This window comes from Pteropus medius, unplaced genomic scaffold, assembly GCF_902729225.1.
Source record: "Pteropus medius unplaced genomic scaffold, Ma_sr-lr_union100, whole genome shotgun sequence".
Classification (NCBI taxonomy): Eukaryota; Metazoa; Chordata; class Mammalia; order Chiroptera; family Pteropodidae; genus Pteropus; species Pteropus medius.
Genome location: NW_024352787.1, coordinates 20,759,118 through 20,784,076, shown reverse-complemented (window position 1 = coordinate 20,784,076; position 24,959 = coordinate 20,759,118). Strand labels below are relative to the sequence as shown.

The 24,959-nt window shown below is 33.4% G+C and overlaps 1 protein-coding gene across 1 annotated transcript in view; it reads left to right on the top strand.

Moving 5' to 3' along the window:
- The window catches only part of SEPTIN14 (septin 14), a 117,139-nt gene that overhangs the window by 85,774 nt on the left and 6,406 nt on the right, over nucleotides 1-24,959 (top strand). Inside the window, exon 8 of the mRNA XM_039849233.1 lies at nucleotides 295-427. Within this exon, the coding sequence (XP_039705167.1) occupies nucleotides 295-427 (133 nt within the window). The remainder of the gene's footprint in view (nucleotides 1-294; nucleotides 428-24,959) is intronic.

Sequence of the window (24,959 nt, the reverse complement as noted above, 5' to 3'; positions counted from 1 at the left end):
CCTAAATTTTATTGTGAAAAGATGTGAAGTATGATACAATAAAAAGTGGTGAAAATAAGAAATCACCGATATAACTTGTTAAAAAAAATTTACTACTCTTTACATATACTCTTTATATACTTTTATATTCCATGTTGCACCTACCTCATTTTCTACATCTCATGATATAGAAATTTCCGTTTCTATACATGAAAGAATATAGGTAAATGTCCTTACGTGGGACTTAATTTACAGTATATCCTTGCATTTTTATTTATATTAACATTTTAATAAGTAATAAAAATTTCTTTTTAGTTTTCAAGAGATCTATGAAGCCAAAAGACAGGAGTTCTATGATCAATGCCAGAGGGAAGAAGAAGAATTAAAACAGAAGTTTATGCAGCAAGTAAAGGACAAAGAAATGACACTTAAAGAAGCAGAAAAAGAGGCAAGTACTTCTAGTTCGACATAATTTCTACTTAGTTTTAAGTGTCTTAGTAATTTGGGGAACTTAATCTCAAGAATTTAGTTGATGTTTTTGGAGACCACTTGCTATTTTTAAAAAAGTAGCCATTTACCACAGATTTTGAATACAGCCTTTAAAAATTATAGTCTGTAATTTTTTTGGAGCATTTGGAAAATTTTCTTTTTTAAAATAACTCTTAAAAATGTAAAAGTATATTTTTCTTTATTTATAATTTAAAATTTCATGCATAGAGTTTAATTTATAACAAATTCAGGCTATTTACTTCTGGGGAGTCATGTACTTTCTAACATTACTACTGCATTAGGAAATTTTCCACACTTTTATAAATAAGCAGGTAAATGTTGACTAATGCATGTCTTAATTAATTAAAGACATTTTTAGTTGCTGAGTTTTGTGGCTCTCCTTTTCATTTCATTTCATTCTGTTTCTAAGGAAATGGAAAAAAGAGACTACTAATATAGTTTTGATTATTTGCCACTGGTAGTTTTTGGCAAAGGAATATATTAAGAAACATAAGTATTTTTATCTCATGTAAATGTGGTTTTGACCTAAGAATATTTAGTTTTAATAAGTAAATTAGAATATGAACTTCTTTTTTCATAGAAACAAGATAGTCACTAGGTGCTGTATACCAAATGTGTCAGTGGGGATAATTGAACTATAAATAATAGAAATTCCATTAGCTTACATACAAGGAAAATGTTCTGGAAATTTTCAAAGATATCTTATTAAATTCAAGAACAGGAAGCATAACTAGATCTCATGAGGACTTAAACCCAAAGTAAGAAGTGACCAGAAACCTAATCAACCATTTAAGTTTTGTATTTCTTCCCTACCTCATTCCCCTTATTTATGGTACTTATCTCTGTACATCTGCTTTATTTTTGCTCATTTTCTTTCATTCCTCTCAGGAACAAACCACAGCCTAAAAGTAGTTGTGCAAAGTGATGAGTAGCAGGTATTCTTAACAGGGTTTAATAATGCCTGTAGGAAGAAGCAAATGAATTTCTTTCTGGTAGAAATAAAGTAACCAGGATTCTAAAGTCATCCATAGAGAATAAGGTGACAGGAAAACAGTCCCACCTAGCTTGTTCAGAAAAGAAACAATTATTTAAAACATGATGAATAAATAGCAACTCTGATTAACTGACAAGGACAGTGAAGGCTCACAGAGGTAAATTAAACTTTCTAAGCATAGCTAGCAGATAGATTAGTTAGCAGGGAATCTTACATCTTTAAAATTTTCAAATCTTAAAAAAATGCATGTTTGTACATATCCCAAATTCTGGAAATTTTTTTAAAAATATATTTTAATTTATTTCTTGTATTTTTCAGAGGATTACCTGTTTATCATGTTCCTTTTAGTTTGTCTTTCTCTTATATATATTTCACAAATATATTAATATTTCTCCTAACTTGTTTCCTGTCTTTTAGCTTTATTTATAGTCTTTGTTCAATGAAAAATTTATACCTTGTTGTGGTCAAATGTACTACCCTTGTCTTTTATAACCTTTGCATTTTTTTCTAGTGCCTAAGGAGGACTTATGTAATTACCTGAAGGGTATAAATGTATATTCCTATATTTCCCCTAATATTTTAATAAATTTGTAGCTTACATTTGGATAATAGTTTTTTATTGGTAGACAATCATACAAATATCATTTGAGTAATCCACTCTCTAGTGGAATCGAAATGCTACTTTATTATATTATAGCATTGAATTTCCATAAATGGTTTGTTTATGGACTCTCTTTTCTGTTTCATGGATGTGTTTTTCTCATTCTGTTCCAGAGTTACTCAGTTTTAGTTATCACAGCTTTAGAAGTTTGTTTTAATATCTATTAAGGCGAGTCTCTCTTCTCATCTCAGTATTGTCAAATTGACTACTATTGCATATTGTATTTTTCAGACACATTTTATATCTTATCAAGTTTCTAACACATCCTGTTGAATGTATATATTTTTAATTTTATTTTATTATTAGTTTCAAGTATACAGTATGTTGGTTTGACATTTATACAGTTTATAAAATGATCTCTCTACTCGCTCCTTCTCTCCTCTGGCTCTCTACCTAGCCATTATGTTAATGCTAACTGCATTCCTTATGCCATGCTCCCCATCCCCGTGACCATCATCAACTACTAATTTGTACTTCTTTAACCCTTCACCTCATTCTCCCAGGCCCCCAACGCCCGTCTCCTCTGGCCGTCACCAGATTGTCCTCTATATTTGTGAGTCTATTTTTAATTAGTTTGTTCTTTTTGTTTTTTAGATTCCACATGTAACTGAAACCATATGGTATTTATCTTTCTCTGTCTGACTTACTTCACTCAGCATAATAACCTCTAGATCCATCCATGTCATTGCAAATGGTAGGATTTCATTTTTTTATTGGCTGAGTAATATTCTATTGTATACATGAACTATAACTTCTCAATTGTCTGTTGATGGGCATTTAGGTTGCTTCCATATCTTGGCTATTGTAAATTGTGCTGCCATGAACATAGTGGTGCATAGATCTTTCCAAATTATTATTTTGGTTTTCTTTAGATAAATACCCAGAAGTGCGGTTGCTGGGTCAAAAGATATATCTATTTTTATTTTTTTTGAGAAAGCTCCAAACTGTTTTCCATAGTGGCTGTACCAATATGTAGTTCCACCAACAGTGTATGAGAGTTCCCTCTCCTCTTGGAGAAGTATCTGTTCAGGTCTTCTGCCTATTTTTTAATAGGGTTGTTTGAGTTTTTTGTTGTTGGGTTATATAAGTTCTTTATATATTGATTGTAATTTCACTGACTTGATAGGTTAATTTTCAGAAAAATAACAATTTTACAAACATTGTGACTTACCTTGAGGATATTGTATTTTTTCCTATTTATTCAGAACATACATTTATATTACTCAGAAAAATTATTTAGAATTTATATAGGGTTTGCTCATTTTTTTGTTAAGCTTATTTTTAGGTCTTTAAAGTTATCTTTCATATTACATATAAAAGAATATATCTTTTATATACTGAAATTGATTTTTGCATGAGAGCAGGAAAGTTTTATTTTAATTAGTCTTAATAATTTTCAATTATCTTGTTTCTTATTTAAATAATTTAAAAGTTAGGGACACATTTATGTATTTTTTCATCCACTACTTATATTTAGCATTTGTTTTTCTTATTTTGTTGAGCAGGTTGTGACTTCAAGGAGAATAATTACCAGTAATCCTGTTTTGCTGACTTATTAGAAAAGTTTTTAATATTTCATAAAGTATTATATAGGCTGGTGGACAATTTTTTCAAATTAAGATTTTTTTTTGTTAAATACAGCTTTATTGAGTTGTAATTCTCACACCACACAATTTATTCATTTAAAATGTACAAGTCAATGAATTTTAATATATTCACAGATATGTGCAACAATCACTAGTATATATTTTAAAACATTTCATTATCCCAAAAGAAATCCCATACCCTTTAGCTATCACTCCCTACTCCCTCTCTCTTTCCTCTCTCCCCAAGCCCTAAGCAATCACTAATCCACTTTCTGTCTCTGTTCTGAACAGATATCCTTGTTCTGAACATTTCATATGAATGAAATCATAACATATGTGTTTTTTTGTAACTACCTTCTTACTCGTAGCATAATGTTTTCAAGATCATCTATATTGTATCATGTATTAGAACTTTTTTTTCTGGCTAAATACTATTCCATCATATGAATATACCACATTTTTTATTCATTCATCAGTTGTTGATAATTTAAGTTGTTTTCACTCTTAGTCTAGTTGAAAAATGTTGTAATAAACATTCATGTACAAGTTTTTGTGTGGATGTATGTATTCATTTCTCTTGGGTATATAATTAGGAATGAAATTACTTTGATAACTCTATGTCAAATTGGTTGAGGAATGACAGACTGTTTTCCAAAGCTTTAGAATCATTTTGCATTATTTATTATTTTTATTTTTCAATTACAGTTGACATTCAATATTATTTTATATTAGTTTCAGGTATACAGCGTAGTGGTTAGACATTTATATAATTCATGAAATGATTCTCCTTGATTAGTCCAGCACCCACCTGGCAATATACATAGTTATTACAATATTATCGACTATATTCCCTATGCTGCACTTTATAAACCTGTGACTGTTTTGTAGCTACCAATTTGTACTTCTCGATACCTTCTCATTTTTTACTCAGCCCCACAAGCCCCCTCCCATCTGGCAACCATTAGTTCGGTCTCTTGATGAGTCTGGTTAAAATTTTATTAATTTTATGTTTTCAAAGACCAAGCTCTTGGTTTCATAAATCTTTTGTATTTTTTGGACACTATTTAAATTATTTTCATTCTGATCTTTTTATATCCTTCCTTCTCATTTTGGTCTTTGTTTCCTGTTTTTAGTCTAGTTTCTTTAAGTGTAATGTTTTGTTGTTTATTTGAGATTTTTCTTTTTTTTGAGGTAGGCCTGTATTGCTGTGAATTTCTCTCTTACATCTGCTTTCTCTGTGTCTCATAAATTTTAGATCATTGTGTTTTCCTTTTAATTTGTCTCTAGATATCTTTTAATTTCTTTCTTGATCTTATGTTAACCAATTGATCATTTAATAACATGTTATTTAACCTCTATTTGGTTTCATGTTTTTCCATTTTTTCTTGCAATTGAGTTCTAGTTTTATGCCATTGTGGTTGCAGAAGATACTTTATATGATTTCAATCTTAAATTAATTAAGCCTTGTTTGCTGCCTAACCCGTGATTTATGTTGGAAAATATTACATGTACATTTGAAAAAAAAATGTACTACTGCTTTGGGGTAAAATGCTCTAAAAATATTATTAAATCCGTCTGCTGTAGTGTATCATTAAAGGCCACTGTTTCCTCATTGATTCTCTGTCTAGAAGATATGTCTTTTCTTGTTAATGGGGTGTTAAAGTCCCCTACTATGATTATATTACTGTCAGTCTCTCCCTTTATGTCGGTCAAATTTGCTTTATATGTTTAGGTGCTCTGATGTTGGGTGCCTAAATGCTAATAAAGGTTTGCTTCTCTTGTTGAATCGACTCCTTTATCATTTTATAATGTCCTTCTTTCTTATGATAGCATTTATTTTAAAGTTTATTTTTACCCCCAGTGGTGACAGAAGGAAATTTAACTTTGGATGGTGAACACACAATGCAATATACATATGATATATTACTGAACTGTACACTTGAAACCTATATAATTTTATTAACTAATGTCACCCCAATAAATTCAATAAAATTAAAAAAAATAAAGTTTATTTTGACTAAGATAAGTATTACTATCCCAGCTTTTTTCATTTTCATTCACATGAAATATTTTTTTCATCCCTTTTTATTTAGTCTGTGTGTCTTATCATGTAAAGTGGTTCTCTATTAGATAGCACATATATGAAGTCTTTTTTTTATTAAAAATTATTGGGGTGAAATTGATTAATAAAATCTAATAAGTTTCAAGTCTACAATTCAAGTTTATCATATATATATTGCATTGTGTTCACCTTCAGAAATAAGATTTCATTCTGTCACCAAATGTTTGACACCTTTTACCCCTATCTATCTCGCCCCTACCCCTTTCTCTCTGGTAACCACTAATTCACTGTCCATGTTCATGAGTCTCTTTGTCATATGTGTTGCTTTCTGTTTTATATGCCTCGTATGAGTGAAATCATATGGTTTTCAGCTTTTTCTATCTGATTTATCTCACTTAGCATGATTATCTCAAGATCTATCCATGTCGTTGCAAATGGTACTATTTCATCTTTGCTTATGGCTGAGTAGTATTCTACCATATATATGTACTACAGCTTCTTTATCCAGTAATCTGTCATAGAACACTTTGGTTGCTGGCCGATGTGAATAATGCAGCTATGAAGATCACAGTGCATATACCTTTGCAGATAAATGTTTTCAGGTTTTTTGGGTAAATACCCAGAAAAAGGATTGCTGGATCATATAATAATTCACTTCTTAAAATTTTTGAGGAAACTCCATACTGTTTTCCATAGTGGTTGTACCAATTGGCATTTCCACCTCCTTTTTGTGCACAATCTCTCCAACACTTGTTATTACTAGTCCGCTTGATGATAAACATACTAACAGATGTAAGATGGTATCTCGTTGTAGTTTTGAATTGCATTTCCCTAATAGCTAGAGAAGCTGAGCATCTTTTCCTAATTTTGTTGGATATTTGTATGTCTTCTTGGGAGAAGTGTCTCTTAAGGTCCTCTACTCATTTTTTTATTATTACTGGTTAATGAAATCCAGTAAGTTTCAGATGTACAATTCAGCAGTAAGGAATATAGGTATTGCATTGTGTGTTCACCCCCCATAGTTAGATATCTTTCTGTCACCACATATTTGACCACTTTTACTCCCCTCTCCCCTTACCTGCTGGTAACCAGTAGTCTATTGTCCATATCCATGAGTTTCTGTTTGTTTTGATCTGTTTCTGTGTTTTGATCTGTTTCTCCCTTTAGTTTTGATAGTAATTGCTTTATATATTTTGGGGCTCCCTGATTGAGAGCATGGATATTAATAAGTGTTATGTCTTCTTGGTGTATGATTCCCTTTATTATTATGAACTCTATTTTTTCTGATATTAGTACTACTACCCCTGCTTTTCTCTGAATGCCATTTGCTTGAAATATCAATTTCCACTCTTTCACTTTGAGTCTGTATTTGTCTTTATAACTGAAGTGTTTCTCCTGGAGGCAACATATGGTTGGGTTTTTTTTTTTTTTGATCCATTCTGCGACTCCGCGCCTTTTTATTGGTGAGTTTAGTCTATTTACATTTAGAGTAATTATTGAAATAAGAGGTTTTCCTATAGCCATTTTATCTTTTGCTTTCTGGTAGCTTGGTGTTTCCATTGCTTCCTTGTCCTTAAGTTTCTGGAGTTTTTTTTAGTGTTTTTTTTGTTTTTCTTTTTTTTTATGGGCTTTGTGGATTCTCAGTCTGATCCTTCTTATTTTATGTTATATATTTCAGTTCTGAATCTTTGGCATGTGATTACCATTATGAATATGTAGAAAATATATATAGTAGTCTCTTTTCTTCTGTTTGTGCCCTATCTCCATGCTCCTTTGCAAATTTGGATCTTTGAATCCTCCCCTTTTCTGTCATTGTTGTCCCAATTTGTCTCTATGTATGCTGAACGTTCATTTTTATCTTGCAATAGCACATTTCTTCTCATCGTTTAAGTTTATAAAGTTCTGTTCTTAATAAGTGTTGCACTCTCCTGCTTCTGCCTGCTAGTCACTTTACTCATAGTTATGTATTTTTTTTTTGTCGTTTTGTTTTAGGTGAGCTGACCTCTTTTAGTATTTCTTGTAATTCAGGCCTCACAGTGGAGAATTCCCTCAATATTTGTATGTCTGGAAAGGTCTTTATTTCTCCTTGATATCTAAAAGACAACTTTGCTGGATACATTATTTTTGACTGCTATTTCCTTCCACTTAATAGTTTGAATATTTGATTCCACTCCCTTCTGGATTGTAAGGTTTGTGCTGAGAAGTCAAACAATAATCTAATGGATATTTCCTGTATAGGTTACCCTCTTCTACCCTGGGAACTCTTTCATTGTTATTGGAGTTTGATAATTTTAATATATGTGTCTTAAGTACTTTTTGGGTTGAGATAATTTGGTGTTCTGTTGACTTTTTGAGATCAAAGCTCCAGCTCATTTCTTAGATTTGGGAAATTCTCCTCTACTATTTGTCTGAAAATGCTTTCTAATCCCTGCTCTTTTTCCTCCCCTTTGAGAATGCCCATTATTCTTTTGTTTTCTCTCCTGATGGCATCAGCTAATTCTTGTATTTCTATTTCATTATATTTCATTCTTTAGTTTCTTTTTTCTACCTTCTGATTTATTTCTAGATTTTTGTCTTTGATATCACTGATCCTTTTGTCCATTTGGACAACTCTATTTCACAAGCTTGTTATTTCATTCTTCATCTATTTTAGTGTGTTCTTCATCTCTAGAAGTTTTATTTGGTTCTTTTTTATGGTTTAAATCTCTTTGTTAAAAACTCATTCTGCTGATCTAGTTTTTTTCCACTCTTGGAATTTTTGATATGAATTTTTTTGATCTCATTCAGATTTTTCAGAAGCACCATTGTGAATTCTCTGCCATTTAAGTCACATATTTCTATGTCTTTAAGCTTATTTTCTTGAGATTTTTCTCTTTCATTCTGAGCTGCCTTGCCACCATGGTTGTTCATGGTGTTTAATGGACTATTTTCCCTCTTGGGCATTAATGGAAGTGTATTCTGCTTTTTTTTTTTTCTAGATAGAAGATTTATTATATAAATGTCTCTCTTTAGCCTGTTGCTAAGAAGACATTTTTCTTTTGGTTTCCAGGTGACGTCTAAGCCTCTTGGATCACTGCTTTGTAGAAAGTCTTAATAATGCCTTTTTTTCCTTACAAATATTCAATCATGCTCGCTACACTCAGTCTCAGTCCATGTCAGTGTTAGTGACAGTTTCAGTAGGATTAGCTCAGATTCTCCTGGGGTTCTTCAGTGTTTGGTGTTGGAGGATATGGGGGGAGGGGACCTCTGGGTTGGGAGATGAGGGCTGGAGCTCAGCCTCATGTTTTGCAACCATGGCTAGTAATAATCACCTGTTGTTTCTCTGCCATCCCTACTTTCTGCTTTCTTCCCTGATCCTTGAGCAATGCTTCTGCTGTGTGGAGCTCACAGCTCTCTCAGGCAGGACTGTTCAGGGAACCTGCTGCATGTTCTCCTCTCCCTCTCCTCTTGCAGGAAGTTCTGGCTGCAAGAGGCAGCTTCTTGTTTCTCCCATTTTACCTCCCGACTTCTGAGGTTCGATCTGTGGTAGCTTTTATATGCAGATTTCATGCTCAGACATGCTTGTGTGCAGGTGGGGTGTTATTATTGAGTTTTAGATGTTTAGCTTATTGCTGTTTCAAGGAGAGAGATCTGGGGACATCTCTCACTCTACCATGCCTCTGATGTCACTCCTCTCCTTTTCCCATTATTTATTGGATCATTCGTGGTTTTCTTTGTAGTTATTGAGTGGAATGAGTTCTTTGCATATTTTGGATATTAGATCCTTATCGAAGTGTTGCTTGCAAATATATTTTCCCATTCAAATAGTTGTCTCTTTACTTTGTTGATAATTTCTATTGCTGTGCAGAAGCTTTTTAGTTTGATATAGTCTCATTCATTTATTTTTTTCTTCTATTTCTCTTGACTTTGAGGTCAAATTTATAAAATTCTCTCTAAATCCAAAGTTCACGAGTTTAGTACCTATGTTTTATTCCATGCAATTTATTGTTCAAGGTCTTATTTTCAGGTCTTGATTCATTTTCAGTCAATTTTGGTGTATGGTGATAGACAACAGTCTATTTTTATTCTTCAGCATTTGGCTATCCAGTCTTTCAAACACTATTTCGTTCTTTATTATTTAGTTATTTATTTATCTTCTCAGTGTCGAAGTTTTTATTTCAAAAATATTTTTCTTTATAGTTATCAGCTTTAAATGTGGATAAGAAATAGCATGTGCTACTAGAGAAAGCTATTTACTGGGAAAGCGTGCTTTGAAGGGTAAGGAGATTCTACATGTAGTGGTACAATTGCAGAATGAAAATTGTATGTCATGTAAATATTATTACTGTTTAATTTATAAATAGTTTGCTATTTACTTTGTACATTTAGCTGTTACAAAATGCGATATTTTTTTGAATATCATTGTTTTAAGTGCATTCCCAGTACTGTATTGCAAGTACCTGGCAGTCAGGGACTTTGCCTTTGACATCAGATTGTATAGAGTAGAAAGTAGGCATATGAAGAACATGGCTTTCACTATTTATTTATTTATTTGTTTGTTTGTTTTATTTTTAAAAATAATTGATATATTTTATTTTTTTTATGGTGACTTTGGTTAATGAATCCAGTGTTTCAGCTGTACATTTAAACAGTAAGATACACACACACACACACACACACACACATATTTATACTGTGCATTCACCTCCTATAGTTAGTCTTCTTTCCATCACCTCACATTTGACCACCTTCACCCCATATACCTACCCCGTTCCCACTCTCTGATAACCACTAGTCTATAGTCCATGTCCAGGAAACTGTCCTGTTCCTTTATTGCTTTTAGTTTTATATCCCACATATAAATGATATCATGTGGTTTTCAACTTTTTCTGTCTGGCTTATTTGGCTTAGCATGATTATCTCAAGGTCTATCCATGTTGCAAATGGCAGTATTTCATCTCTTCTTATGGCTGAGTAATATTCCATAGGATATATGTGCTATAACTTCTTTAGCCAATGATCTATCGTAGGACACTTTGGTTACTTCCATGTTCTGGACACTGAATAATGCTGCTATGAACATGGGTGCACAAATATATTTTTGGATATGGATTTTCAAGTCTTTGGGGTAAATACCCAGTAGAGGGATTTTAGGGTCATATGGTAGATCAATTCTTCATTTTTTGAGGAACCTCCACAGTTTCCACAGTGGCTGTACCAATTTGCAGTCCTACCAGCAGTGTATGAAGGTTCCTTTCTCTCTGCATTCTCTCCGACATTTGTTATTGTTTGTCGTATTGATTATAGCTATTCTAACAGGTGTGAGATTGTATCTCATTGTGGTTTTGATTTGCATTTCCCTAATAGCTAGTGATGTTGAACAACTTTTCTAATATTTCTTGGTCATTTGTATGTCTTCTAGGGAGAAGTGTCTGTTCAGGTCCTCTGGCCATTTTTTTATTGGATTGTTTATTTTTCTGTTGTTGTTATTGAGTGGTATGAGTTCTTTGTATATTTTGGACATCAGGCCCTATTCGAGGCATTTCTTGCAAATATATTTTCCCATTCAGATGATTGTCTCTTTACTTTGTTTACGATATCTTTTGCTGAGCAGAACCTTTTTAGTTTGATGCAATCCCATTCATTTATTTTAGCTTTTACTTCCCTTGCTTTTGAGGTCAAATTCATAAAATCCTCTTTCAGTCTAAGGTCTTTGAGTTTCATTCCTCAGTTTTTTTCTATGCATTTTATTGTTTCAGGTCTTATATTCAGGTCCGTAATCCATTTTGAGTTAATTTTGGTGTGTGGCGATAGACAACTGTCTAGTCTCATTCTTTTGCAGGTGGCTTTCCTGTTTTCCCAGCACCATTTATTGAAGAGGCTTTTCTTTCTTCACTGTATGTTTTTGGCTTTTTTGTCGAAAATTATTTGCCCATATAAATATAGGACAAATAATTTTACTTCTGGACTCTCAATTCTGCTCCACTTGTCCATATGTCTGCATTTCTGCCAATACTATGCAGCTTAGATTACTGTCACTTTGTAGTATAATTTGAAGTCAAGCAGAGTGATGCCTCCAGCCTTGTTCTTTTTTCTCAGGATGGCTTTGGCAATTCGGGGTCTTTTGTGCTTCCATACAAATCTGATGATTTTTTGTTCTATTTCTTTAAAAAATGCTGACGGGATTTTGTTGGGGATTGCATTAAATCTGTATAATGCTTTAGGTAATATGGTCTTGATTCTTCTAATCCAAGAACATGGAATGTCTTTCCATTTCTTTGTATCTTTTTTGATTTCTTTTAATAGAGTCTTAGAGTTTTCATTATATAGGTCTTTCAAATATTTCTTTAGATTTATTCCTAGGTATTTTATTTTTTTTGTTGCAATTGCAAAAGGAATTATTTTTCCCCTTCTTTTTCTGTCACTTTGTTATTAGAGTATAGGAATGCTATGGCTTTTTGAACATTGATTTTATATGCAGAATATTTACTATATTTGCTTATTGTTTCTAGGAGTGTTCTTGTGGAGTCTTTAGGGTTATCTATATAGAGAATCATGTCATCCTCAAATAGCGACAGTTTGACCTCTTCATTTTCTATTTGGATGCCTTTTATATCTGTCTCGTCTAATTGCAATTGATAGGACCTACAATATTATATTGAATACAGTGGTGATAGTGGACAGCCTTGCCTTGTTCCTGATGTTGGAGGGAAGGTTTAGTCTTTTACCATTAAGTATAATGTTGGTTGAGGGTTTGTCCTATATGACCTTTATTATGTTAAGGTACTTTTCTTCTATACCAATTTTGTTAAGTGCTTTGATCATAAATGTATGCTGTATCTTGTTGAAGGCTTTTCTGCATCAATTGATATGATCATATGATTCTTATTTTTTAATTTTTTATGTGGCGTATAACATTAATCAATTTGTGTATGTTGAACCATCTTGTGCCCCTGGGATGTAGCCCACTTTATCGTGGTGTTTAATCTTTTTAATGTGTTGCTGTATTCAGTTCATTAGTGTCTTATTTAGGATTTTTGCATCTGTGTTCATGAGAGATATTGATCTGTAGTTTTCTCTTTTTTGTGTTATCCTTACCAGGTTTTGGTATCAGAGTAATATTGGCCTCATAAAATGAGTTGGGAAATATTGCCTCCTCTTCAAATTTTTGGAAGAGTTTGAGTAGAATAGGTATTAAATCTTTTTTGAATGTTAGATAGAATTCACTGGTGAAGCCATCTGGTCCTGGACTTTTACTTTTCGATGATTGTTTCAGTTTCCATACTGATGACTGGTCTATTTAGATTTTTCAGATCTTCTTGATTCAGTCTAGGAAGATTGTATTTTTCTAAGTACTGATCCATATCTTCTAGGTTATTAAATTTGGTCTTATATATTTTCTGTAGTATTCTTGTACAATCCTTTGTGCTTCTACGATATCAGTCATAATTTCCCCTCTTTTATCCCTGATTTTGTTTATTTGTGTTCTTTCTCTTTTTTCTTAAGTGATTCTAGTTAGCGGGTTGTCAGTTTTATTAACCTTCTCAAAGAACTAGCTCTTTGTTGCATTTATTTTTTTTATTATTCTTTTGTTTTCAATTTCATTTATATCTGCTCTAATTTTGATGATTTTCTTTCTGGTGACTTTAGGCTTCATTTGTTCTTTTTTTTTAGTTTTTTTTAAAAGATAAAGCATTAGTTATTCATTTGGGCTCGTTCTTGTTTTTGGAGGTAAGCATTTAATGATATGAACTTTCCTCTTATGACCGCTTTTGCCGTGTTCCAAAAGTTTTGATATGTTGTACTGTCATTATCACTCATTTCTATGTATTTCTTGATCTCTGTTTTTATTTCTTCTCTAACCTAGTTGTTCTTCAGTAGCATGTTTTATAATCTCCATGTATTTGTGGTTATTCTTGATTTTTTTTTTCAGCTGATCTCTAGTTTCAAAGCATTAGGATCAGAGACTATAGTTTGTATGATTTCAACCCTCTTATATTTGTTGAGGCTATTTCTGTGTCCCAGTATGTCAATTCTTGAGAATGTTCCATGTGCATGAGAGAAGAATGTATAGCAGCTGTTTTGGGATGGAAGGCTCTGTAAATGTCAATTATGTCCAGCTGGTCTAATGTTTCATTTAAGGATCTTATTTCCTTATTGATTTTCTGTTTGTATGATATGTCCATACCTGACAGTGAGGTATTGGGGTCCCCTACTACGATGGTGTTTTGGTCTGTTTCTCCTTTTAGTTCTGTTAGTAATTGCTTTACATATTTCAGGGCTCCCCGATTGGGAGCATAGATATTAATAAGTGTTATGTCTTCTCGGTGCATGATTCCCTTTACCATTATGAAGTGTCCCTCAGTATCTTTCTCTTTCTTATTTTGAAATCTAGTTTATTTGATATTAGTATGCTACTCCTGCTTTTCACTGAAGCCATTTGCTTGAAATCTCATTTTCCACCCTTTCACCTTGAGTGTATATTTGTCTTTGGAGCTGAGATGTGTTTCCTGGAGGCAGCATATAGTTGAGTTTGTTTTTTGATTCAATGTGCAAATCTGTGCCTTTTTATTGTGAATTCAATCCATTTACATTTAGGGTGATTATTGAAATATGAGGTCTTCTCATAGCCATTTTATCTTTTGCTTTCTGGTAGCTCGGTGTTTCCATTGCTTCCTTGTCCATGTGTATCTGTTTTCTTTATTTTAGTTGGCTTTTGTGGGTTTTGCCTCTGGCTCTTCTTGTTTCATGTTATATATTTCAGTTCTCATTCTCCGGCTTGTGGTTACCATTACGAATATGTAAAGGATAGTTATATATGTACAGTCATCTATTTTCTTCTGCGCATGCCTTACTGTCATTCCCCTTTGCGAATTTGGATCTTTGAATCTTCCTCTTTTCAGTTGTCATTGTCTCAGTTTGTTCCTACGTATGCTGAACGTTCATTCTATCTTGTTATAACAATTCACTTCTTATAATTTAAGCTATAATGCCCTGCTCTTAATAAGGGTTACAATCCTCTGCTACTATTTGTCTGAAAGTCACTTTGAGAGAAGTGTCTGTTCAGGTCCTTTGCCCAATTTTTAATTTTTAAATTTTTTTGGTGTTGAGTTATATGGGTTTTTTATATATTTTGGATATTTGCCCCATATGTTTGCAAATATCTTCTCACATTCAGTTGGTTGCCTCTTTGTTTTGTCAATGGCTTCTATTCCCGTGCAGAAGGTTTTAGTTTGATATCATTCCATTCTTTTATTTTTGCTTTTATTTCTCTTGCCTTTGAAGTAAGATTTATAAAATCCTCTATAAGATTAAATTTCATAAGTTTAGTACCTATGTTTTCTTTAATGCATTTTATTGTTTCAGGTCACATAATTAGGTGTGAGTTAATTTTTGTGGATGGTGACAAATAGAAATCTAGTTTCATTCTTTTGCATGTAGTTTTCCAATTTCCCAGCACAATTGATTGAAGGGGCTTTCTTTTCCCCATTGTGTGTTTTGGGCTCCTTTATCAAAAACCATTTGCCCATGTACACGTGGGTTTATTTCTGGGCTCGCAAATCTGTTCCATTGGTCTGTGTGTCTGTTTTTCTGCCAATATAATACTGTTTTAATTATTGTCTCTTTCTAGTGTGATTTGAAATAAGGGGCTGTGATACTTCAGGCTGTGTTCTTTTTTCTCAGGGTTGCTTTGGTTATTCAGAAATTTGTGATTTTGTACAATTCTGATTCTTTTGTCCAATTCTTAGAAAAAATGCCATTGGGATTTTGATGGCAATTACATTAAATTTGTATATTGCTTTCAGTAATATGGCCATTAAACTGTGTTGTTTCTTCTAATCCATAAACACGAAATAGTTTTCCATTTCTTAGTGTCTTCTTCAATTTCCTTTAATAAGTCTGGTAGTTTTCAGGGTCTTTAACATGCTTTCTTATGTTTATTCTAGTTGTTGCTGTTGCAGTTGCAAAATAATTTTTTTTTAATTTTCCTGAAATTTTATTGTTAGTGCATAGGAATGTAATGGATTTCTGCACATTATTTTTGTATCCTGCAACGTGATTGTATTTGTTTATTGTTTCTAATAGTTTTTTGGTGGAGTTTTTAGCATTTTCTATATAAAGAATTATGTTGATTCTGGGAAACATGGTAGAGTGAGATACATCTTCAGATCCCTCCCCTTGAAACAACAATAAGCTGAACATCAAAAACCCAAACTGTACATCAGTACATCTGAGTGTGGGAACTGTGCATAAGAACTACCACAGGTAGCTCCTTGAAGGAAGAGGAGGAGGAGTGAAGGTGGGGCAACTTTCTTGAACAGCCCTGCCTGGAAGTCTGGCGGTGGACTAGGAGAAATAAAGATGCTGCTAATTGCAGCCTCTGGAGCTCCTTGAAGGAGGAGGAGATGGAGGAGGAGGAAGAGGAGGAGTGAAGGTGCGGCAACTTCCCTGAACAGCCCTGCCTGGAAGTGCTGTGACATCTACACAGCAGGCAGCAGGGCACAATCATCAGGGCAGAAAGCACAGAAGCGGGATGGGACCACAGAGAAACAACAGTTGACTTTTACTGCTCTGGTTGCAAAACTGAGGCTGAGCTGAAGCTGCCAACTCCCAACACAAAGTTCCCAACACAGAGGGTCCCTCCCCCAATACACTCTGGGACTGATCACCACGGAGTCCCAAGGGAATCTGAGCAAATGCTACCAAAACAGTTGCTAACACAGACAATGACTGAAACTGAGAGTAGGGAGTGTGATTAAATATATACAAGAAAATAAAAAAGACAATATTTAGGGTTTATATAAAGCAAGGGGACAAGAGTCTTAGATGCCATCTACTGGAAACCAAAAGAAAAGTCCCTTTTTTGCAGCAGGCTAAAGAGAGACTTTATATAATAAATCGTCATTCTGGGGGGGAAAAAAAAAACCCAGCAGAATACAATTCCAATAATGCCCAAGCGGAGAAATACTCTGTTAACACCATGAACAACCAAGGTGACAAGGCATCTCAGAAAGAAGAGAAAAATCTCCAGAAAATAAGCGTAAGGACATAGAAATATGTGACTTAAATGACAGACTTCAAGATGGTACATCTGACAACTCAGTGAGATCCAAAATGAGTCATATCAACAATTTTAGGAACTGAAAAAACAACTAGATGAGCAGAGCAAGGAGATTGAAACCCTCAAGTACAACAGAATAGATATTCTGGAGATGAAGAACACACTGCAAGTGTTGAAAAATGAAAAAGTAAGCCTGAGAAATAGAGTCGTTCAAATGGAAGAAAGGATCAGTGATATCGAAGACAGAAATCTAGAAATAAATCAAAAGGAAGAAGAGAGAAACCTAAGAATAAAAAATAATGAAAGAGAAATATAAGAACTAGCTGATACCATCAGGAGAGGAAACATAAGAATAATGGACATTATCAAAGGTGAAAAAAAGAGCAGGGGCTAGAAAGCATTTTCAGACAAATAGTGGACGAGAATTTTCCAAATTCAAGGAATGAGCTGGAGCTTGGAATTCAAGAATTCAACAGAACACCCAATTATCTCAACCCCAAAAGGCCTTCACATTGTATTAAAGTTATCAAAAATCAACAAGAAAGATAGAATTCTCAAGGCAGCCAGGGAGAAGAAAATGGTACCTTATAAAGGAAAACCCATTAGATTATCATGAGACTTCTCAGTACAGACCTTACAAGCTAGAAAGAAATGGAACCAAATATTTAATATTAAGTGAAAAGAACTACCAGCCTAGAATAATGTATCCAGCTAAGCTCTCCCTCAGATATGAAGGAGACCTTTCCGGACATACAAAAATTGAGGGAATTCTCCACTATGAGGCCTGCACTATAAAATACTGAAAGGGGTCAGCTCATCTAAACAAAATACAAAAAATACATAATTAGGAATCAAGTAACTATCAGGCAAATAGAAGTGGAGTAGTGCAATCCTTACTAAAAACAGGGCATTATAGCTTAAATAATAAGAAAAGAAATTCTATAGCATGATAGTAATGAATGTTGAGCATACATGGGAACAAATTGTGATTTGTCCACTGAAAAGCAGAGGATTCAAAGATCTAAATTTGCAAAGCGGAATGGAGATAAGGATTGTGCAGAAGAAAATGGATGACTGTGTATATATATATAACTATTTTTTTTCATATTTGTAATGGTAACCACATACTGAAGATTCAGAACTGAAGTATATAACATAAAAGAAGAAGAACCAGAGGGAAAATCCACAAAAGCTAACCAAAATAAAAAAAGGAAACACAAGGACAAGGAAGCAATGGAAACACCGAGCTACCAGAAAGCAAAAGATAAAATGGCTATAAGAAGACCTCACTTTTTAATAATCACCCGAAATGGAAATGGATTGAATTCACTAATAAAAAGGCACAGATCTGCACATTGAATCAAAAAACAAAACTTAACCATATGCTGCCTCCAGGACACACATCTCAGCTCCAAAGACAAATATACACTCAAGGTGAAAGGGTGGAAAATGAGATTTCAAGCAAATGGCTTCAGTGAAAAGCAGGAGTAGTGGTACTAATATCAGATGAAATAGACTTCAAAATAAAAAATACAAAGAAAGATACTGAGGGACACCTCATAATGATAAAAGGAATCATGCATCAAGAAGACATAACACTTATTAATGCTCCCAATCAGGGAGCCCTGAAATATGTAAAGCAATTACTAACAGAACTAAAGGGAGAAACAGACCAAAACACCATCATAGTAGGGAACCTAAAAACTCCACTGTCGGATATAGACAGAACAACCAAACAGAAAATTAATAAATAACATCCTTGATTGACACATTAGACCAACTGGACATAATTGACATTTACAGAGCCTTCCATCCCAAAACAGCTGCTTATACAGTCTTCTCTCATGCACATGGAACATTCTCAAGAATCAACCACATACTGGGACACAGAGACAGCTTCAATAAATATAAGAGGGTTGAAATCATACAAAATATAGTCTCTGATCCTAATGCTTTGAAACTAGAGATCAACTGCAAAAAGAAAGCAGGAAAAGCCACAAATGCATGGAGATTAAACAACATGCTACTGAAGAATAACTGGGTCACTGAAGAAGTAAAAACAGAGATCAAGAGATACATAGAAATGAATGATAATGATAGTACAACACATTAAAACTTTTAGGACATTGGAAAAATGGTCAGAAGAAGAAAGTTCATATCATTACAGGCCTATCTCCAAAAACAAGAATGAGCCCAAATAAATGACCCAACAGTTCATCTCAAAAAACTATTAAAGGAAGAGCAAATGAGGCCTAAAATCAGCAGAAGGAAAGAATTCATCAAAATTAGAGCAGATATAAATGAAATTGAAAACAAAAAGCAATAGAAAAAATAAATGCAATGAAGAATTAGTTCTTTGAGAAGGTTAATAAAATTGACAAACCCCTGGCTAGAATCACTAAAGAATAAAGAGAAAAGACACAAATAAACATAATCATGGATGAAAGAGGGGAAATTATGACTGATATCGCAGAAATACAAAGAATACTATGAAAAAGTATATAATACCAATTTAATAACCTAGAAGAAATGGACTGGTACTTAGAAACATACAACCTTCCTAGACTGAATCAAGAAGAATTAGAAAAACTAAATAGACCGATCAGCAGCATGGAAATTGAAACAATCATCAAAAACCTACCAAAAAGTAAAAGTCCAAAACCAGATGGCTTCACCAGTGAATTCTATCTAACATTCAAAGAAGATTTAATACCTATTCTACTCAAACTCTTCCAAAAATTTGAAGAGAAGGCAATATTTCCCAACTCATTTTATGAGGCCAATATTACTCTGATACCAAAACCTGGTAAGGATAACACAAAAAAGAGAAAACTACAGATCAATATCTCTCATGAACACAGATGCAAAAATCCTAAATAAGACACTAATGAACTGAATACAGCAACACATTAAAAAGATTAAACACCACGATAAAGTGGGCTACATCCCAGGGGCACAAGATGGTTCAACATACACAAATTGATTAATGTTATACGCCACATAAAAAATTAAAAAATAAGAATCATATGATCATATCAATTGATGCAGAAAAGCCTTCAACAAGATACAGCATACATTTATGATCAAAGCACTTAACAAAATTGGTATAGAAGAAAAGTACCTTAACATAATAAAGGTCATATAGGACAAACCCTCAACCAACATTATACTTAATGGTAAAAGACTAAACCTTCCCTCCAACATCAGGAACAAGGCAAGGCTGTCCACTATCACCACTGTATTCAATATAATATTGTAGGTCCTATCAATTGCAATTAGACGAGACAGATATAAAAGGCATCCAAATAGAAAATGAAGAGGTCAAACTGTCGCTATTTGAGGATGACATGATTCTCTATATAGATAACCCTAAAGACTCCATAAGAACACTACTAGAAACAATAAGCGAATACAGTAAAGTGTCTGGATACAAAATCAACGTTGAAAAATCCACAGCATTCCTATACTGTAATAATGAATCAATAGTAAAAGAAATGGAAAAAATAATTTCTTTCACAATTGCACCCAAAAGAATAAAATGCCTAGGACTAAATTTAATGAAACACGTGAAGGACCTATATAATAAAACTACAAGACCCTATTAAAAGAAATCGAAGAAGATACAAAGAAGTGGAAAGACATTCCGTTTTCTTGGATTGGAAGAATCAACATAGTTAAAATGACCTTATTAACTAAAGCATTATACAGATTTAGTGCAGTCCCCATCAAAATGCCATCAGCGTTTTTTTAAAGAAATAAAAAAATCATCAGATTTGTATGGAAGCACAAAAGACCCTGAATTGCCAAAGCCAGCCTGAGAAAAAAGAACGATGTTGGAGGCATCACTCTGCCTGACTTCAAATTATACTACAAAGTGACAGTAATCTAAGCTGCATAGTATTGGCAGAAATACGGACATATGGACAAGTGGAGCAGAATTGAGAGTCCAGAAGTAAATCCATATTTATATTGACAAATAATGTTCAACAAAAAAGCATAAGCATACAGTGGAGAAAAGAAAGCTTCTTCAATAAATGGTGCTGGGAAAACTGGAAAGCCACTTGCAAAAAAATGAAACTATACTGTTGTCTATCACCATACACCAAAATTAATTCAAAATGGTTAAGGACCTGTATATAAGACCTGAAACAATAAAATGTGTAGAAGAAAACATAGAAACTAAACTCAAAGACCTTGGACTTAAAGAGGATTTTATTCATTTGACCTCAGAAACAAGGGAAGTAAAAGCTAAAATAAATTAAGGAGATTACATCAAACTAAAAAGCTTCTGCTCAGTAAAAGAAACCCTCAACAAGGTAAAGAGAGAGACGATCATCTGAATAGGAAGATATATTTGCAAGCAACACCTTTGATAAAGGCCTAATATCCAAAATATACAAAGAGCTCATACATCTCAATAACAACAGAAATAAAAACTATCCAACAAAAAAATTGGCAGAGGACCTGAACAGACATTTCTCCCTAGAGAACATACAAATGGCTAACAAATATATGAAAAGATGCTCAACGTTGCTAGCTATTAGCTTAATGCAAATCAAAATGCAATGAGATACCATCTCACACCTGTTAGAATAGCTATAATCAACAGGACAAGTTATAACAAATGTTGGAGAGGATGCTGAGAAAAAGGAACCCTCATAGAGTGCTGGTGCGGCTGCAAATTGGTACAACCACTATGGAAAGCAGTATGGAAGTTCCTTAAAAAACTAAGAATTGATCTACTGTATGATTCGGCAATCCCTCTATTGGGTATTTACCCCCAAAGACTTGAAAACTCATATCTGTAAAAATGTTTGCACACTGATGTTCATAGCAACATTATATACAGTGGCCAGGACATGGAAGCAACCAAAGTGTCCTACAACAGATGATTGGCTAAAGAAGGTGTGGTACATATATACAATGGAATATTACTCAGCCATTAGAAGAGATGAAATATTGCCATTTGCAAAAACATGAATGGACCTCAAGATAATCATGCTAAGCAAAATAAGCCAGACAGAAAAAGTTAAAAATCACGTGACATCACTTATATGTGGGATATAAACCTAAAAGCAACAAATGAACAGGACCAGCAAACAGACTCAGGGACATGGTCAATGGACTAGTGGTTACCAGAGGATAGTGGGTAGGAGAGGAGCAGAGAAGTAGATAGAGGAAAGGGGGTCAATATATAGGAGAATCAGGGAGAGTGAAGTGGGTAAAGGGGATTAAATATATGGTAGCTGAAGTAAGCTGGAATTTGGGTGGTAATCACACAATAGAATATATAGATGTCAAATTTTAATGTACACCTGAAAATTATATAATTGTATTAACCAGTGTTACCCCAATAAACGTAAAAGATTAACAGAAAAAGAAAACAAAGAATTATGTTGTCTGTGAAAAATGAATCATTTATTTCTTTATTCCAAATTTAGGTGTCTGTTATTTCTTTATCTTGCCTGACTGCTTTGTTTTAGACTTCCAATACTATTTTGAATAATAGTGGTGAGAGTGTACATTCTTGTCTTGTTCCTGATCTTAGAGGAAAAGCTTTCAGTTTTCAACATTGAGTATATTAGCTCAGCGTTTGTCATACCTGGCATTTATTATATAAATGCTTTTCCTTCATTTATAGATATAATTATATAATTTTATCCTTTATTTTGTTTATGAGGTATATCACATTGATTGATTTGTGTATATTGAGCCATTCTTCAGTCATGGAATGAACCCTAAATGATCATCATGTATCATATTTTAATGTATTGGTGTATCTCATTGCTAGTGTTTTAAAATTTTTGAATTTGTATTCATTAAAGATATTGGTTTGTAGTTTTCTTTTTCTGTGTTTTCCTTGCAAGGTTTTGATTTTGATAATGTTGGCCTTATTAAATGAGTTTGGAAGTATTGCCTCTTTTTCAATTTTTTGAAAGAGTTTGAGAAGAATAGGTATTAAATCATTTCTGAAAGTTTGGTAGAATTTACTAGTGAAGCTATTTGGTCCTGGATTTTTACTTGTGGGGCGGTTTCCATGATTGTTTCAATGCCCTTACTCTCTCTTGATTGGGCTATTTAGATTTTATTTGTTAGTGATTTTGTCTAGAAAGGTTTTATATTTCTAAGAACATATGCATCTTATTAGGGTATTGAATTTTGTAGCATAGTAGTCTTCCATAATATTCTTGTATGAGTCTTTGTATTTCTGTGATATCCATTGTAACTTCTCTTTCATATCTGATTTTGTTCATTTGACTTTTTTTTTCTGAGTGAGGTTAGCCAGGGGTTTGCCAATTTTATTAATCTTTTCAAAGAACCAGCTCTTTGTTGCATTTTTCTTATCTTTTTGTTCTTGATTTCATCTCTATTTCATTTAATTCTGCTGTAAATTTTATTATTTTTTCTTCTACTGACTTTGGGCTTCATTTGATCTTTTCGTAGTTCTTAAAGGTGAAATGCTATTTTGCTTATCTGAGATTTTTCTATTTCTTGAGGTAGGTCTTCAATGATATACACTTCCCTCTTATTACCACTTTTGCTGTGTCTCCAAATTTTGATGTGTCATATTGTCATCTCGTTTCTCTCTTTGTATTTTTGATATCATTTTTTATTTCTTCTTTGACCCAGTTGTTCTTTAGTAGAATATTGTTTAATCTCCACAATTTGTTGGTTTTCTTTGCATTTTTTCACAGTTGATTTCCGATTTCAAATCATTGCAGTTGTAGCATATTCTTTGTATAATTTCAAGTTCTTAAATTTGTTGAGACCAGTTTTGTGTTTCAATATAAAGTCGATCTTTGAGAATATTTCATGTGCACTAGAGAAAAATTTATAATCTGGTATTCTGGAATGAAATGCTCTGTGTATATCGATTAGGTTTCTTTGGTCTAATGTATCATTTAAGGCCTATATTTCCTTGTTGATTTTCTGATTTGATAATCTCTCTATTGGGATATTTAAGTCCCCTACTATAATTGTGATTTTGTCAGTTTCTCCTTTTAGTTCTGTTAGTTGCTTTATATATATATTTTGGTGCTTCCTGATTATGTGCATATGTATTTATAATTGTTATGTCTTCTTGATGTATCATTCCCTTTATCATTAGAAAATGTCTATCTTTTTCTCTTGTTATCTTTTTTACCTTGAAATCTATTTTGTCAGATATAAGTATGGCTATCTGCTTGGAGTATCATTTTCCATCTTTTCACTTTAAGTCTATATTTGTTCTTGCAGCTGAGATTTGTTTCCTGAAGGCAGCATATGGTTGGAAGTTTTTTGATCCTTTGCTTTGTACTTTTTTATTGGTCAGTTCAGTCCATTTACATTTAGGATGGTTATTGATAAAAGAAGTTTTCCTATAGCCATTTTATCTTTTGTTTTGCTGGTAGCTTGGTGTCTCTATTATTTCTTTGCTCTTTTTTTTTTTCCTATTATTTCAGTTTGGCGGTATTCTATTATTTATTCCTGTTTCTTTCTTTTTATATTATATGTCTAAGTTCTGAATTAGACATATTCAGAACTTATGTCTAAGTTCTGAATGTTACCATTATGCCTTTTTACTGGGAGAGGATACTTGTAGATTTATGACTTTGTTCTCCTCCCAGTAATGACAACTACTAGACCACAGCTGCCTTGTTTCTGCACCTTTACCCCTGTCATTGAGATTAGTTGTGGCATGCATCTGCTGTTAGGAACTGTCTCTTCAATTCTCAGTGCTGTAGATAGATATTCTGCTCTGTAACTGACACTCATTGCTACAGCTTCTTCTGGAGTCTACTACTAGCTCTAGCAATGTGATGAGAGGTGAGCTCTGGGAGGGTGGGAGTAAGCAGCCAGGCTCCATGGTTTTGTTTTCTGCCTATTAACGGTGGCTGCTAGACCACAGCTGTCACACCTCTGTATTCCATCTCTGCCCCATCACTGGATTCAGTCACAGCATAGGTTGATAATTCAGGCAGGAATGCTTGGGGCTATAGACAGTTCACATTCCAACTTAATTGCTCTCCTTTCCTAAGACCTGAAGTAAGCTGGTACCCATATCTACTCTCCTCTCTTCTCCCCTCCCTTGTTCACTTTGATTCACCCACCTTCAGATGTTTTGATGCACGGATCTCTCATATGTG